We start from the raw sequence: 16,833 nt of genomic DNA, 5'->3' as shown, positions 1-16,833 counted from the left end.
CATGACTTGGGATTATATTTTTACATTGTAGAGAATGTAGTGCCTCGAGCAGCTGCTGGTGTCGCATGAACCGATAAGGTACAAACACAAAATACTAAATCTCTGCACACTTGAGATACATGGGTAAGAATAAATTTTAATCGATGCATCTTTACAAGCATATTACCTGGGGTCTGGCTGTCGTGCTTGAAACGTGGATTTGCATGACCAGATGCGATTAATGATATATCCAGTATCGCACTCCCATCAAAATAGCTGCTTCTGTGAAGCACTCAACGCTAATTGTACGTAACTTTGCAATGCATTAACCAAGACATTCCGTGAAATATTACCACATTCAACATTTACTAATTAAAGTACGCGAAGGCCTCTCACTGATCAAACTGACAAAACTTAGTGCAATCTTTAATTTCTAGTGTTCAGACATTCTAACAGTTGAGCAACTGGCAGGTGTTGCTGTGGAATGGATGGTGTTGGCACCAGGCGTGATCTTGTAGTGAAAATTCTGGTGGTGCTCAGTCCTCGGAGAACAGCATGGACACCAGTTCAGGCTTGAGGCACTCTTCCTCCACCAGCTTCTGCGGCTGAGGATCAAAGCAGTGGGGGGGGGGGGGGTTACGGTTCGACATGGGGACCAGGGATGCCACCTCAAGGCATACAACCAAATCACCCTGAATGTGCACAATATAATTCGATCTCCGAAGCTAAAGATGGGTCGAGTCAGAACCTTGATTGGGAGTCTGCCTGAGAATGCCAGGTTTTATCGGCTTGGGCTGTGAGGTGGTCAGGAGATGGCAGCATAGCAGTGAATTCTCGAATTCATCTGTGTGGAGATGTATTACCCCCTCATAAGTTTGGGTTTTCCGGTTTCTTCCCACATGAAGCCACTTGTTTATGGAATTGACTAAACATCCCAATTTAGCACCATTCTCAAAATAAACATTTCCAGGGTAATTAAAGGACACTTTCTATTACATGTGAGCTTAAGGTTTAATTTCCGCTGCATCTCTCTGGATCGGTGAATCAGAAAATATTTCCACATCTGGCAAACCACATCTAGTATATGTCACGCTATGCTTGTGGTTACTAGCGACATGTCTACTCTAGTCTCCCAGCGACCAAGAAAAAATTGAGTGAGAAGTTCATACACAGCTAGCACTGTTGTGCTAGCTGTGTATGGATTCTCGTGGCTGGTTGAAGCTAGATATGTGTTTGGTGGAATTGTATCCCGCTATCTTTGTGTACAGCTGACCCATCAATGCGGCCAGCAAAGCCTAGAGGCTACACGCAGTAAAGTGCTAGCTTGGGACCCCGGATGAGCCCCTGAGCGGTGCAGAAGTTCCTCACCGAGCCGTACTTGAGCAGTGTGGGCACAGCCGTCAACTGCAGCTGCTTCCGGAACTCGTTGTCTTTATTCTTCCAGCTGTGGGAGCAAACACGGCACGGGCTGTGAGATTCACTGCCGATCAGCGCTGCAATTAACAGGCAGTGGGCAGCGTTGGTGCTCATGGAGATGCCCTGAGCTGTTTGGGCTGCAGTGAGAGAAAAAAACCAGTGCTGCTCTGAATAATAATTAGCATCAGGTTTCGAGTCCAAGGGCAAGAGAATGGTTTAAAATTATCAGAGCATAACTATGCATGGCAAGATATGACAGAGGGCGTTAAGAATGGGTTGCACGTATCTGTAAATCAACTGCTGGACGAGAATGAGGCGTTATTTAAACATTCTTCTTAACATAGCCGGTCAATGTTAGTTCAAGGTGGGGAGCATAAATTGAGCAAATAAGCACCGTAAAATGGATTGTGCTGTGCTGTCCTCTGCTGCCCACCGCCTCGCCAACACGGCTCGGGCTACGGCTACCAACTTCGCGAGCAGCATTTCTAAAATAATGCTGCAAGAGTGCAGGGTGCCCAATGGGTGTGCGCCATGTAAAACAAGTGGCAAGAGATCCCTTACTATGCACGGTCGCCCACTTGGCAGTAGATGAAGACGGCTCCTTCTGGGAGAGTGTTCAGTGCGCCACGCACCACGGGCTCGGCTGCTCGCACCGCATGGAAAACACAGCCACACCTCAACCAGAGTGTACCTCATCCAGGAGACCACACCTCAAAGGAGCATACTTCATCCAGGCAACCACCACACCTCAACCAGGAGACCACACCTCATTCAGGGGACAACCACACCTCAAACAGGAGACCACACCTCAACCAGGAGACCACACCTCAACCAGGAGTCCACACCTCACTCAGGAGTCAACACCTCACTCAGGAGTTCACAACTCATTCAAGGGACAACCACACCTCAACCAGGGGACCACACCTCATTCAGGGGACCACACCTCAACCACGAGACCACACCTCACTCACGAGACAAGACCCCCCCAAACGCGGACGACCACAACTCCACGACAAAACCGCACTTCCAGCTCGGAGTCGGTCGCCCTCGTCCGACGGGGCCACGCCGCCCCTCCTCACCCGCCACGCAGTCCGGGCACCAACTCTGGCCGCTGCCCGCGTCTTTGCTGCCCGAGAAGAGAACGAAGATGTCGCGGCCCTGCAGCCGCCGCACGGCGCTCGTGAACTCGGCGTGGCCGCTCACGCGAACCTCCTCGCAGGTCGTCATCCTCGCGGCAGCCTCGGCGTCTGCGGGGATGGGACGTGACGATGCTGGGGGATGCGGGTGCGGCACGAGCGATGGTTCAAGTTTCATTTATTAGGAGGTGTGGCCCTGTGAGCCATTCGGCTCTTGAATCGGGTGCAACCGCAACAAACAAACTAAAACATGAACAAGAAAACATCTTAAAGTGAATAGGTGACTTTGTGCAAACAGAAAATCTAATAAAAGACAGCAAAAGATTGCAGAAAAAGCACCGCACACCAACGCTGTGTGGTGATGATTGATGAAAGCGGTCGAGTTCACGGTGAACTACGAACCAACACCGCTGACGATGAACTTAACCGGTCGACGGGCCTCCCCTAGGTCGACTCGGCCTCAAATGAAACGTCGCCACTGGGGAGACAAAGGCGGCCGGGCGTGGTGGTTGGCCACCCCCGGGGGATGAGCAACTCACTCGGCAGTAGCAAAAGCAGCAGCGGCAGGCGGCAGACGCGACCCTTGACCCCTCCCCTTGTCACGTGAGCCCCGAGCTCGCTCGTCACGTGGTCGGGCCGCTTCCGGTAAGGGAGCAGGGTGGGGGGGGAAGGGCCCAGAATGCAGCGCGCGGGGTTCAAACGCCCCTGCGCGGGGAGAGTAGGAAGGCGGCGAGGTGGTGGAGGAGGAGGCGAGGTGGTGACTTTGTTGAAGAGATGTGGGGGTGGTGGTGGTGGTGGTGGGGTGAATGATGAGGGGAGGGAGTGAAGAAAAGCGAACAGAGGTGGTGGAGGAGGTAGTGAAGAGGTGAGAGCAGGAGGAAGGTGGCGGTGCCCCCGCCCCCACCACCATCTCCTCTGGGCCCCGCGGGCCGCGACCCCACGCGGCGTCTCCCTGGGAGACCGGGGAGGGCCCCGGGTGTGTGTGGTGTGTGTGGTGTTTGTGGTGTCTGTGGTGTTTGTGGTGTTTGTGGTGTCTGTGGTGTCTGTGGTGTTTGTGGTGTTTGTGGTGTCTGTGGTGTTTGTGGTGTCTGTGGTGTTTGTGGTGTCTGTGGTGTTTGTGGTGTCTGTGGTGTTTGTGGTGTCTGTGGTGTTCGTGGTGTCTGTGGTGTTCGTGGTGTCTGTGGGGTTTGTGGTGTCTGTGGGGTTTGTGGTGTCTGTGGGGTTTGTGGTTTCTGTGGTGTTTGTGGTGTGTGTGGTGTGTGTGGTGTCTGTGGTGTCTGTGGTGTCTGTGGTGTTTGTGGTGTGTGGTGTCTGTGGTGTCTGTGGTGTTCGTGGTGTCTGTGGTGTGTGGTGTCTGTGGTGTTTGTGGTGTCTGTGGTGTTTGTGGTATCTGTGGTGTTTGTGGTGTCTGTGGTGTCTGTGGTGTTCGTGGTGTCTGTGGTGTTCGTGGTGTCTGTGGGGTTTGTGGTGTCTGTGGGGTTTGTGGTGTCTGTGGTGTCTGTGGGGTTTGTGGTGTGTGTGGTTTCTGTGGTGTTTGTGGTGTGTGTGGTGTGTATGGTGTCTGTGGTGTCTGTGGTGTTCGTGGTGTCTGTGGTGTTTGTGGTGTGTGGTGTCTGTGGTGTCTGTGGTGTTCGTGGTGTTCGTGGTGTCTGTGGTGTCTGTGGTGTTTGTGGTGTCTGTGGTGTTTGTGGTGTCTGTGGTGTCTGTGGTGTCTGTGGTGTTTGTGGTGTTTGTGGTGTCTGTGGTGTCTGTGGTGTTCGTGGTGTCTGTGGTGTTCGTGGTGTCTGTGGGGTTTGTGGTGTCTGTGGGGTTTGTGGTGTCTGTGGTGTTTGTGGTGTCTGTGGTGTTTGTGGTGTTTGTGGTGTTTGTGGTGTTCGTGGTGTTCGTGGTGTCTGTGGTGTTCGTGGTGTCTGTGGGGTTTGTGGTGTCTGTGGGGTTTGTGGTGTCTGTGGTGTTTGTGGTGTCTGTGGTGTCTGTGGTGTTTGTCGTGTCTGTGGTGTTTGTGGTGTGTGTGGTGTTTGTGGTGTGTGTGGTGTTTGTGGGGTTTGTGGTGTCTGTGGTGTCTGTGGTGTCTGGTGTCTGTGGTGTCTGTGGTGTTTGTGGTGTTTGTGGTGTCTGTGGGGTTTGTGGTGTCTGTGGTGTTTGTGGGGTTTGTGGGGTCTGTGGTGTCTGGTGTGTGTGGTGTCTGTGGTGTGTGTGGTGTTTGTGGTGTTTGTGGGGTTTGTGGTGTTTGTGGTGTTTGTGGTGTTTGTGGGGTTTGTGGTGTCTGTGGTGTTTGTGGTGTTTGTGGTGTGTGTGGTGTCTGTGGTGTGTGTGGTGTGTGTGGTGTCTGTGGTGTCTGTGGTGTTTGTGGTGTGTGTGGTGTTTGTGGTGTCTGGTGTGTGTGGTGTTTGTGGTGTCTGTGGTGTCTGTGGTGTTTGTGGTGTCTGTGGTGTTTGTGGTGTGTGCGGTGTGTGGTGTCTGTGGTATCTGTGGTGTCTGTGGTGTGTGTGGTGTTTGTGGTGTGTGTGGTGTCTGTGGTGTCTGTGGTGTTTGTGGTGTCTGTGGTGTCTGTGTGGTGTCTGTGGTGTGTGTGGTGTCTGTGGTGTGTCTGTGGTGTCTGTGGTATCTGTGGTGTTTGTGGTGTCTGTGTGGTGTCTGTGGTGTGTGTGGTGTCTGTGGTGTGTCTGGTGTCTGTGGTGTTTGTGGTGTCTGTGGTGTGTGTGGTGTTTGTGGTGTCTGTGGTGTGTGTGTGGTGTCTGTGGTGTCTGTGGTGTTTGTGGGGTTTGTGGTGTTTGTGGTGTCTGTGGTGTCTGTGGTGTGTGTGGTGTTTGTGGTGTCTGTGGTGTGTGTGGTGTCTGTGGTGTCTGTGGTGTGTGTGGTGTCTGTGGTGTCTGTGGCGTTTGTGGCGTCTGTGGCGTGTGTGGTGTCTGTGGTGTCTGTGGTGTTTTTGGTGTCTGTGGCGTTTGTGGCGTCTCTGGTGTCTGTGGGGTTTGTGGTGTCTGTGGTGTTTGTGGTGTCTGTGGTGTCTGTGGGGTTTGTGGTGTCTGTGGCGTTTGTTTCCTCTGGCCTCTGGTATTGCTGGAGGAGGCTCGCGAAGGACGCTGCTGCTGCTGGGCAGATGGTTGGCAGTCGCCATCCAGCAACAACAGCGGAGGGCAGAGGAGCGACGCTCACAACAACGAGCGGAGCGCCGTGCGATTAAAATAAAGCCAGTAGGCACAGTGGGTGGGGGGGGGTTCAGCTGGTTGCGTCTACCAGTCATCTCAGTCGGACAACCCATGGCACCTGCTGGGTCTGTCCCAAGACTTGTCAGCAGTGAGCATTCGATACTTCACGTGGCCTCAAAGTTCACCTAGCCTGGCACAAGCGTCGTCACTGAGTGGCGAATGGCGGGTATTGGTGTTTGTGTGCGCGCACGTCCACACGGCGCGTGTCGGCCAACCGCTGGATGAGGACCTTCACCTGTAGACGCGACTCTACGTCTTGGTCTCGCTTGTACGTGATTCCGTAATGATGCGTGTTCGTGTGATTATGGGTCCTTGGGGTTTCGCAACCTGCTGGGTGTCTCACTGCAAGAAGGGTTCACTCGCTTAGCTGTATTGGCCGATATTCCATTGATTTGTTTTGAAAAAAAAAGTTTGAAAATAGGAACGAGACATTAAATACGTGCTGGGTGGGGGGGGGATCGTGAATTTCAGAGTGCACGGGGATTAGTAACGGACGCTGCTCTTAACTCGGCCTTACAGAGAGGGAAGCCGCGTGGAGGTGCGGTGAGTGGAGGTTGAGAGAGCAACGGAGGCTGCCTCAGCTGCCGTAGGAGGAGACCGACGCCTCGCAGGGTTCTCCGCCGTGGTGGGAGAGGTCGGAGCCGCCCACGATGGAGCCAAAGGTCCGGCCGTCAGGACGAGCCACGCAGGTCAGTCCCCGCCTCGTGCACACAGCTGCACATTTCAGTGGTCACAGGATAAACCATTGGCGATCCCCTGTAGGGGTCTGGGGGAACATGCCCCCAACCCCCCGTGAACACAATTCCCCTCCCAAGAGCCCCTCACTCAGCGATTCAGAGGCAGCTCCGAGGTGGGGAGGGGGGGCTGGGGGGTGGGCTTTGGTTGAAGTTATAAAGGTCACCACACATCGCCATTGCTTCTTTCTGCCAGATGCTGCAGCAGATCCATGTCTGCTCTTTCAGTCTAATTCAAGGTTTTTATTATTATTTTACACCGAGGGTTTAAAATATGAATGCCCCAGGCCCCCTCGTGAATGCCACTCCAGAGACCCTGAGTTTACTTGGTTGAACTTGAAATGAGACAGACTACCCTCCCCCCTCTTTTCCCCTTCGTTCCCTGAAGAAAAGGGATCTGACGCACGTACCACATAACGCTACGGTCCTACACGTCTGCTTTGGTTGCCTGTCCAAGCTGCCTATCCCGCTATGCACAACCCACCTGTCGCAGAAGTTGTACACACCCCCCTCCCCACGTGGTTGGATCAATACAAATAATTTACAAAAAAATATGGATGCCCCCCTGACACAATGTGGTTTAATATGACATAGGATTGTCACTGGGTGAAAAGGATTGAGACAGGTCCTTGGCTCAAAAGACTTCCAAGTACCTAATTTGCTATAAGCTGACTCCAAAGGCCGGTTGCATAAGCTACGTCATATATTGGTTTCCTCTTAACTCTGTCTAACTCCATTTGACATTGACCGAATCCATCACGTGTTTGACTCTCACCCTGTTTTATTTGGCTTCTTGTAGTTGCGATTCAACCTCGACCCTGGAATGACGGCTCGGAGTTTGGTGACGCACTTCTCAAACCCGCGTCCCATTGTCATCGAGAAGCTGGGCACAAGCCGTGGCATCGAGCCACACAGCACTGGCGACGGTGACGACTCGGCGCTGTCCCAGTCGGGACGCTTCTCGGTGCTGTCTGCCGATCGCCTCTCGCTCGCAGTGCAGCTCGCACGCAGGGATCTCAAGAGGCGCCGCGCTGCCCAGAAGATGCAGGGAATGACCTCTGGCGATCTCTTCTTGGGGAGTCCGATTGCCGGGGAAGAGGCCGCTGTCTCGCGCGTCCCCGGGGGGAATGCTGGGAGGGAACAGCGGCGCTCCCAGCTCCCAGCGGGGACGGTGACGGCGTCGGGGGCCGTGGTTTATGTTTATCCCCCTGGGCGCAAAGCGCAGCCAGCGCCGGGGGTCAGGGGAGGGCGCGAACCCAGGTGCTCCAACTCGCCCCCAACGCGCGACCCCGGACCGACTCCACCATCGCAGCACGGGAAGGGGGCGGCCGAGATCCGCAGGCTGCGGAAGGAGCTCGGCCACTACATCAGCCGAGTGGAGGAGCTGGCCAGCCAAGGTGCGGGCCTCTCTGCACGCACTCGTGTTCGACAGCCGTGTTTGTTTCGGTCGTTCGCTTACCGCTGCGTCGCAAAGCGACAAGATAAATTCTGTGATATGTTGTGCGATCTGAGAAAAAATCTGACTCCATTGAAACTAACTGGACTTTTAGGCATGTAATGGTTCACTCAGCTACCGTTCCAAAAATTGGCACAATTCAAGAAAACACATGAATAGTTTTTTGTCTAAAATGTTCATTGTCCCATTTGATTATTGTTGTTTTTTCTTTTGTGGAAAATTTTGTTTTCCCCGTTTGCCTATACGTAGCTTTAGCATGTCATATAATCTGCATAATTCATAATTAATCTATTTTTATTTGCACAGTTACTTGCTTACCCACTATGCAGGAAACTCGATAATTTCCTGGAAACTGCAAGTGCTCTGCCTGTTTTATGGTGGGTGTGGGATTCTGGATGAGTTTAAGATACCTGTGACGGTGCTGCTCATGCAGGGAAGGGAGTCGAAGAGCAACTGGAGGTGGAGGAGAAGAGGAGGGCGCACACGAGGAGACAGGAGCAGGCGGCACGCACGGCCCGCGTCCTCTACATGCTCCAGCAGCAGGCGAGACGCAGCCGTGCACAACCACGCAACCACGCATCCATGCAACCACGCAACTATGCAACCACGCAACTATGCAACCACGCATCCATGGAACCACGCAACCACGCAACTATGCAACCACGCAACTATGCAACCACGCAACCACGCATCCATGCATCCATGCACAACCACGCAACCACACAACCACGCATCCATGCAACCACGCAACTATGCAACCACGCATCCATGCAACCACGCAACCATGCAACCACGCAACCACGCATCCATGCAACCAATCAACTATGCAACCACGCATCCATGCAACCACGCAACTATGCAACCACGCATCCATGCAACCACGCAACCACGCATCCATGCAACCACGCAATTATGCAACCACGCATCCATGCAACCACGCAACCACGCATCCATGCAACCAAGCAACTATGCAACCACGCATCCATGCAACCACGCATCCATGCACAACCACGCATCCATGCAACCACGCATCCATGCACAACCACGCATCCATGCAACCACGCAACCATGCAACCACGCAACCATGCAACCACGCAACCACGCATCCATGCAACCTTTAGACCTCACCCAGCACCGCACTACTCCTGCCTCAACCACACAACCACACCCAGCACAGATTTGCTGCTCCTCACAACCATGAAACTACCCCCAGCACCGCACGATTTCACGCCACAACAATGGCCGCCCCACACGACTGTCCTTCACACCAATTTGCTGACTGTGCATGGAAAACTTCACCATCTCACGATGCAATGCATTTATAATAAATAACAAATATATTGACATTTTGGAGAATGTAGGAGAACAGTGGTTCCGGAATGTATTTACACAGATTGAGGGTCATCATGTTCTTCCCATGTGTCACTGGATTATTTTAGATCAGGGAAATAGAGGAGGAGCTGGACAAGATGGGACCAAACAAGATCAAGCACACCAACAAGGTAACAGCCAGTCAGAACACACTTCACGTGTGTTTGTTATCATTGTTGTTATAGCAGATGTGTGCCAAATGTGTGTGGGGTTTGGCACAGCTCGTCCAGGAGGCGCTGCACAAAGGGCGCAGCGTGGAATACGAGCCAGAGATGTGTGCATCTCCCTTGCACAGCATGTCTCCCCATGACACACTCGCCTACTCTGAGAGCATCTGTACATTGAGCCAGGAAAACCTCATTGAATCTCAGCGATTTTATAAGGATGCCCCTGAGTGGCAGTAAACAAGACTTGAAAGCGCTCGCGTACAAGGGGATAACATTCACCGACCCTCCCAAGTCTTACCGGGCCTCGCCGGGCCCTGCGTTGTGGGTGCAGAGTCGTGCCGAGGCGCGACTGGCGGCAGCGCATCGGGGCGCCGTGCGGGCGCTGCAGATGCTGGCGTCGCAGCTATCGCAGCCGGCGTCGCGGGTTCCCCCGCACGCAGAGGAGCTGAGCCGCCTTGTGCGACAGCTGTCGCTGTGCTCGGCGCGCCTCGGTGGCGGGGACGACGTGGCGCACATCCTGCAGCAGCTGGAGGTGAGCGCCGCTCTTTATAATTCTAGCCTGTGAATTGCTTTGCCAGACTGGCGTTCACTTTGATGCTGCTGTAGTAAACATTTAGAGCACCACGGTATCTAATTGTGTTAGAGGTTCTGGTAACACTGCTTTCCAATTTTCTCTCCATTGACTTAGAAGCTGATATTTTCTGTTATGTTTTAGGATTTAAAAAGGCTGCTGAAAGAGCAGAAGAGCCCAGCAAGGCAGAGGGAGAGCAGCCCGGTTCGACGTGGAGAGGGCAGCCCTGTTCGACGTGGAGAGGGCAGCCCTGTCCGGCGTGGAGAGGGCAGCAGAGGGGGGAGACGCGTCTCGCCGGGAAAGAGGAGCTGGAGCCCCCCCGTGCGACACTCGTACCCCATCGCCAGGCAGCTGCAGTTCAAGGGTCAGACTGTGCGGGTGTACATGCCAATGAATGATCAGCCGCCTTGATAAAAAAAATCCGGTCACTTGATTATATTATTGGTCAATTCCTTTTTTCAAGATTGCGTAGCATTTAGATGAGATGTAATGTTAAGTGATTTGAAACACTGAAGCATTTCAGCACCCTATAAAAGCAAATCCTGATCCATATAAACTTGTCCGTTGCATTTGAAATGCCTTTCGAAGAAAATGATGATCATCATCTACATTTTGCCATGTGTCAGCAGACCGGGGCGAGGTGAGGGCAGGACGGGCGAGGGCCAGCAGTGGTGGCCGTGTGGACGAGGAGGAGAGGAAACGCGTGCTGCGATCAGGACTTCAAGCGCTTGTGCACAAGGCCAGGGGCGGTCGCTCCGGGGTGCTGCTGCCTGGCAAGGCCCAGGTACGGCCGCTGCGGAAGGTGGTGTGTGTGTGTGTTTCCTTGATATTGGCATCTTTGAACTGAGGGATGATGGCTTGGGGAGGCCTTCATCCAGCAGTGGATTTATGATGACTGATGATGATTTCACTCATTCGCAATTGGCTTGTGCACAGCAGAATGTGTTGAACTGTGCGCAATCCTGAGCACTCCAGGAATTCTCACCGGTGATGACACTCTTGGCCAAAGCACTGTCAAGCTTAACTTTATACATACCTCAAGAGCAGAGTACCGGTGCCTCTATTGGGAATTCCCCGTTTGTGACGGTGTATGTGAAACAGTGACAGCGCGTCGGAGAGCAGAGAGCTACATGATTGTACGATGTGTGTGGTGTAGCCACTACGCATGGTGTGTCAGTGTGGACGTGTCGCCCCTTCATAGGTGCTCGCTAACGGCACTCGCCACAAGTCTTTAAAGGCTTTGTCTTTGACGCTGTTGCAGGGGGCGAGTCGAGCGAGGGGCCGCGTGGCGGTGAGGGGCACGTGTTTTCAGCGTGCCACCCTAGCATCGCACCTCAAGCGGTCTCAGCCGGGGCCTCGTGACCCCAACCTGCCCTGGCTGCCCCCCAACCCCACCTCCCCGTCCAGCAGCCCCAAGCACAGGTCGGTTGGAGCCGAGTCTCCGGCCCATAAGAAAAGCTCACTGTTTAGTTATTTTTCTGCACTTGTGTGATTTTTTTGTCGAATACTTGTCAGATTTCACGAGCAATAACATATAAACGCACCCAAGAGGGCATCCACCACAGAGATGGAGATTCTGCGATGAAAGAAGCTCATGTGCAGGCGCAAGGTGCATTGTCACATCGCAGAACCGGGCGACGGCCCAGGGAGGTCTTCATCCACGGGTGGATTGATCATGGTTTATTTGGTGTTAATGCGCCGCGTAACTATTGGAGGCAACACATATTTATTAACAGTGGAATGGTGTGAGATAGCACGGTTTGGCATTAGTGTTTAGGTCACTCTGGGTGTAAGTGGTTGGTGTTTTTTTGTTAGTGTTTGGTGTCGGTGTTTAACACCGCCACGTCCTTGCCCTCCCACAGGTCCCCGGTGCGGGGCGGCTCCACCGAGCGCCGGCCCGCGATGTGGCGTTCGCCTGAGCGCGAGTGCTCCACCCTGCTGCGGGACGTGGTGGAGCAGGAGAGGCTGGAGGCTGCCAGGAAGGAGGCCATTAGGTTAGCCCAGGGCTCCTCCTTCGCAAATTCATGGATGTGGCACGCCACGTTCATACCGAGTTTCTTTAGGAAGTGGAAGAAGTCCTTGTAATATGGTATGGCGTGTGGCATGTTGTGCCATCATGTGGAGTTACGTGGCACTGTGTGGGGTCGTGTGACACGGTGTGGCATGCAGGTTGGCGTGGCTGGACTCGGAGACGGTGCGCCGGATGAGGGAGCTCAACGATCTGTGTCAGCAGGAGATCGATCACATCCGCCAGACCAGGTGCGGCTACGCGGAGGTGCTCCGTGCCTCTTGAAGCCTTTGCCACCTGTCACCTCGGTGGTAGTGTAGGTCGATGTTTAGCGTGCTTGTGCTACGAACCTCGGGATCCGACTTCGTTTCAGCCAACACTAGAGACGATTATCTGATTATCTGAGCCTCTTCTAGGTCGATTCAGCCTCGAATTAGTACTTGATCCAATGTGTACATATCACCACTGGAGAGATTAAGGCAGCCGGGCGTGATACTGGGCAGCCACCACATTGTGTGCCATGCCGGCCTGAATAGGTGCTGGCTAATAGCACTCACCCCAAGAGTCTGTCAAGGCTATATGGGGGATCTTTGTGTTTGTCGCACCATGTGCTTTATCTCATGTCCTGTGTCCTGCGTGCATGACGGGCCACAGGGAGGAGGCCGGGTCACCCTCTCAGTGGGCGACCAAGGCAGAGCAGGCCGTGCGAGAGAAGCTGCAGCCACTGCTTAAGCAGGCGCAGGTGAGCGTGACCTCTACATCTTCCTTGTCTCTCACGTGCCACCTGTAAAGCAATGACTGAGTTTATAACCGGGAGCTGTTAGACCAGGGGTGGGGAACGTCCGGCCCGCAAAATCATTTAGTCTGGCCCTGCCAAGGCAACCGCAGGCGGGACTCAAAATTCAATAAATCTAGGAGCAAACCTGGAAAAGCAGAAGCAACATCATCAATACCAGCTAACATCACACATCTCACCAAGAGAAGCAGTTCCAGCCATCACATTAGGGGTGAGTTAATTAAATGTTTGACCAAATATAACAGGCTCATTTTTAAGTTGGTAATTTTGTATGGCCTGCGAATGATGTCATAAATATCCAAATGGCCCTTGGCAGAAAAAAGGTTCCGACCCCTGTGTTAGACGGAGTCTGGTGTCAGCAGAAGGATTCCGTTTATACCTCCTGCAAAAACGTGCATTGGGCAGTGATCAGTGGCGTGAGTGACCTGAACCACATTCACACTTCGGCTCACAAAGGAGGTAGCTGCAGATGCCATGTCTAGTTCTAACACGGCTAAGTGTAGTCGAGTCTCTTTGAGATGAGAAGCCAGGTAGTTTGTTGGATCTTCACCTGACAGAGTGAGCTCCAGTGATGCACACACTGGTGCCCGTTGGAGCCAGGGGGATCATGCTGGTTGCACGCACGGGCTGTGATTGTCCTTTGTGACAATGACTTGAGCGATGACTGCACCCGCAGGAGATCTCCGATTCGCTGGAGAAGAAATTCTACGACCAGGAGGAGGGACGTGCGGATGGCCGAGGCAGCCGGCTGCCCCACGGCCCGGATGCCCTCCCGGCCGGGGGCCCCCAGTGGGGAGGAGTGGAGAAGGCGAGCGGCGTGCACGAGGCTGCGGTGGCCATGCAGGACGCGCCAAGCGTGGAGACCATCCTGCAGAGGCTACAGGACATGGAGGTGCACTTCAACCCCAGGGCACACCATTTCCCAAAAGCCGGGTATTCATAGGAATGCCGATTGAAACCGGACCACTCGGCACGCTGTTTAGGTTATGACACTGGGTCCCTCATTGCCTGTTTGTTTCTCAGAAAGAACAAGATACAATCAGGAGAAAATGGACTTGCATCACATATTCTGGTCCCGAGTTCTGGGCTCAAGAGGAATGGAAAGGTAAGATGTAGCTCAGAGCCCAGAACGTTTTTACGATGGGAGAACACGCGACAGAGATGATCAAAGAAAGAAACGCGAGCATGAGAGCAGCAAAGGAGCTTGATGCTTGGTTCTGTAATTCACAATTGGTCATCCACAGGGAGAATAATGGCACTGTGATGCACTATAGCGACAGAATATTAAAGTTAGCGGAGTCATTTCATGCATATCTCTGTACAATTAACACAGAACTTGATTTCTCCGATGGTCATTGGTAAAGTAATCTATAATACCTTTTGGATTGATCAGTATTGCCTTTTATTTATCTCAGAATTAAAACACAATCGTATACAAGAATACGGTATGTTCCCAGTGAGTGACGAATACACATGTTGCAATGCAGCACGAATTCTGCTGCATTGACGATGAACTATCATTGTCCGCCATTGTTAGCGAGTGTCCCATGTCCACGTGCGTATTCCTTTGTAGCAGAGCAAGAGCATCCATCGCGAGACTGCAGACCCGCCACCCCACGGGCACTGTGCATCAGCCGGCCCTCGGGGCACGAACACGCGGAGGTGGTGGTGCAGCCCCCAGCCAGCCCCACGCATTCAGAGTGAGCGGCTCATTCCACCTCGGTCAGGAGGCAAAGCATTGAACGCACGGTGTCTCTGGTGAAAGTGTGCGCGTCATCGTCGCGAGGTGTGGGTGCGGGCGATGACAACGGCCGTGGTGCCTGTGCTCGGTGCCTCACGTTCAACGTGTGTGTCCCACGCAGTTCGTCCGAAGAGCGCGACGGCGCGGACCACACGGCGCTGGCGGCACGCGGGGAGGTGCGCCCTCTACACGGCACGGGAGGCGCGGGCGTGCCGCTCGCGGTTCCCACGTCTGCCCTGCAGCGCCTTCGAGACTACGGGGAGCACTTCTCCCACCACCTAAGGATGACGGGACATGAGGCCGTGGGCAGCTTCAGCCCTTGGGGCACGGCATCCGAGTAAGCCGACTCGCGGGTCCCGATAGGGTGGCTCCAAGCTACGTCCACCTTGGGTTCTCCGGTCTCATGCAATTGGCGATCGCGATGCGACGGCAGCACGTGACGATAATGTCACATGATTGTGAGTTTGTGAGCTTGCGAGCGTGCAATGGAGAGCACGTGCGTTGGCGAGTTTGTAAGTGTTGGTGAATGTGCCAGTGTGTTGGTGAGCGAGCGTTGGCGAGTGACCGCGTGCCCCGTCGTTGCTCTCCCCCAGGCTGGCGGATGCGCTTTTGGAAGAGGCGCTGTGTGAGGTGTCGGAGGAGCTGCTCGGGATCTGCGAGGGTTACGCCGAGGCCGTCTACGACTCCGAGTTTTTGCAGCCGGGAGATGCGGCCTCCGCCCAGCCGTGCATCGCGTGATGTCCCTGCTCGGGGAGACGTGAGGCGTAGCTTGTGGAGGAGACAATGGCGCCGAAAATCTTTATGCAGTCCACTTTGTTGCTATTAATGGCAAAATCACTCGCTATGCCGTGCTGTGTGTAAATTATTTTTGAGTGTTTTTTTTTATAAAAGGGGAGTTCCTATCCCATGTGTAGTGGGCTCAACTGAGTCGCAGACGTACTTCTTGGAGGCAACACATTATTTATTAACACCAACACAACACAAAGGGGTTACTGCCCCTTTCCCAGATAACCTATGGTGGTGGACCACCAGGCTAACTACGCTCGTCACTGGGAGTAGCTACAACGGACAAGACCCTAGCTGGGGTCCTCGTCCACGTGTTGGTGACTTCTTCTTGGACGTAGAACGTAACACTGAACCCCGGTCCCTGTGCAGACCCCGTTTACATGCTGCTGGGTCGTGCTGGTCCCACCCTTGGCCACGACCACCTTCGAGAGGACCCTCTTGTCGATTCTCGACGCTTCCCGTAGGATCTTACCCTGACACGTGACCACCCCCAAGCCCCCCGCCTGGGGCCCCTGTGTAGATCTTACTTGTCACGTGCCTTCCAGGGTCAACCAGAGTGCCATGGCCCAGGGTAACCTCATCCCCTGGCTGACACTCCCACACTCCCTCCTGTAGGAGTCGGCACTGCACGCCACGCGTGGTGCCACTGAGCGCTATCCCAGAGCTCACCGAGCCCCCTCTAGGGCTGGTACTACACCCACCTACGGAGTGTCCGCGATGACAATGCATCGCACGCCTTGCCTCGCTATAGCCGGCATTTCACAGTGACATACACGATGTCACTACACATCGACGGTGTTTGTTTGCATGGTTTGACTCGCGTGTTTTTAATCTTGTCCGTTGCTGTAATTATCCATATATATACCACCCGAATCAACATTATTTATTGAAATTAAAGATGGCATGAAGACCAAACTGCACGGTGATATTTGTTTTTGTTTCGTTCGACCCGAGGCCGCTAGTGAAGTTAGCGGTGGCAAGTCCCCTGCCCATTTGTTCCATGGGAAAAAAACAAACAGGTTGTGTCCACACCGCAGCTGCGTGTCTTGGGCTGGCTACCGCGAGCCTGGAGGTTTTGTTCCTGGAAAAAAGTATATTTTAGAATCATCGTCGGACGCTCCAACTTCACTCCCTTGAAGTGATATCGAAACGTATGGCAGTGACGTCATTGTAGTGCAATGTCGCTGCTACCCGTGACGTTCGTGCTATTCGAACGGACGATTCAAGCCCCGTGCGAAATATCTCGCCTACACGAGTGGGGCTCTATTTCTGCCTGCACTGTTTCCACCGAGTGCCCCTGTTGCCCGTCTCGTGTGGGGGGATGACCCTCACGGGGAGTGACGTCGGAGGACGATTGTGTAAGGGGGAGTGACGTGAGTGCAGGGGTGGTCGTCATAAATCTCCGTGTTTTCCTATCGAGGAGGCTCGTGAAAACGCTAATGGGGCAGTTGGAAGCAGTCGCC

At 53.8% G+C, this 16,833-nt stretch overlaps 2 protein-coding genes across 10 annotated transcripts; one reads left to right on the top strand and one right to left on the bottom strand.

The window, feature by feature from the left end:
• Positions 1-116: 116 nt before the first annotated feature.
• Positions 117-3,179, bottom strand: TXNDC17 (thioredoxin domain containing 17). 8 transcript variants are annotated; one of them, XM_078611732.1, is made up of 5 exons: positions 3,071-3,179; positions 2,475-2,642; positions 1,957-2,038; positions 1,348-1,423; positions 117-584 (listed from the first exon to the last, which is right to left on the bottom strand). In XM_078611732.1, exons 2-5 carry the CDS (start codon positions 2,620-2,622, stop codon positions 516-518), a joined length of 375 nt encoding a protein of 124 aa, XP_078467858.1. In that variant the 5' UTR covers positions 2,623-2,642; positions 3,071-3,179; the 3' UTR covers positions 117-515. The 8 variants fall into 8 exon arrangements, with proteins under 8 accessions (XP_078467858.1, XP_078467854.1, XP_078467853.1 ...); XM_078611728.1 differs by having other exon boundaries at positions 2,475-2,666; positions 3,071-3,172; XM_078611727.1 differs by having other exon boundaries at positions 2,475-2,666; positions 2,934-3,144.
• On the top strand, positions 3,136-16,285 carry KIAA0753 (KIAA0753 ortholog). Of its 2 annotated transcripts, none has more exons than XM_078611723.1 (17): positions 3,136-3,176; positions 6,260-6,429; positions 7,274-7,871; positions 8,364-8,473; positions 9,370-9,432; positions 9,800-10,000; positions 10,184-10,403; positions 10,669-10,823; positions 11,301-11,461; positions 11,902-12,033; positions 12,209-12,298; positions 12,702-12,789; positions 13,520-13,735; positions 13,867-13,948; positions 14,417-14,543; positions 14,706-14,921; positions 15,178-16,285. In XM_078611723.1, the coding sequence occupies exons 2-17, from the start codon at positions 6,391-6,393 to the stop codon at positions 15,320-15,322; spliced, it is 2,643 nt and encodes an 880-aa protein (XP_078467849.1). In that variant the 5' UTR covers positions 3,136-3,176; positions 6,260-6,390; the 3' UTR covers positions 15,323-16,285. The 2 variants fall into 2 exon arrangements, with proteins under 2 accessions (XP_078467849.1, XP_078467848.1); XM_078611722.1 differs by lacking the exon at positions 3,136-3,176 and adding an exon at positions 3,320-3,396.
• The last annotated feature ends 548 nt before the right edge of the window (positions 16,286-16,833 follow it).

The sequence above is a fragment of the Lampetra planeri genome, chromosome 37, assembly GCF_965212315.1.
Source record: "Lampetra planeri chromosome 37, kcLamPlan1.2.h2, whole genome shotgun sequence".
NCBI lineage: Eukaryota > Metazoa > Chordata > Hyperoartia > Petromyzontiformes > Petromyzontidae > Lampetra > Lampetra planeri.
The sequence above is the reverse complement of the archived record's forward strand: the minus strand, read 5'-3'. Positions and strand labels throughout refer to the sequence as shown.

Excerpts from the sequence above, each read along its gene's own strand:
- TXNDC17 (XM_078611732.1), bottom strand. The coding sequence starts at position 2,622 with ATGACGACCTGCGAGGAGGTTCGCGTGAGCGGCCACGCCGAGTTCACG. Across the intron at positions 2,039-2,474 it reads GTGCCCGGACTGCGTGGCGG|CCGAGCCCGTGGTGCGTGGC; the intron begins GTGAGGAGGGGC and ends CGGTGCGAGCAG. Across the intron at positions 585-1,347 it reads CACTGCTCAAGTACGGCTCG|CCGCAGAAGCTGGTGGAGGA; the intron begins GTGAGGAACTTC and ends TTTGATCCTCAG.
- KIAA0753 (XM_078611723.1), top strand. The coding sequence starts at position 6,391 with ATGGAGCCAAAGGTCCGGCCGTCAGGACGAGCCACGCAG. Across the intron at positions 7,872-8,363 it reads GGAGGAGCTGGCCAGCCAAG|GGAAGGGAGTCGAAGAGCAA; the intron begins GTGCGGGCCTCT and ends CTGCTCATGCAG. Across the intron at positions 13,736-13,866 it reads AGAGGCTACAGGACATGGAG|AAAGAACAAGATACAATCAG; the intron begins GTGCACTTCAAC and ends TTTGTTTCTCAG.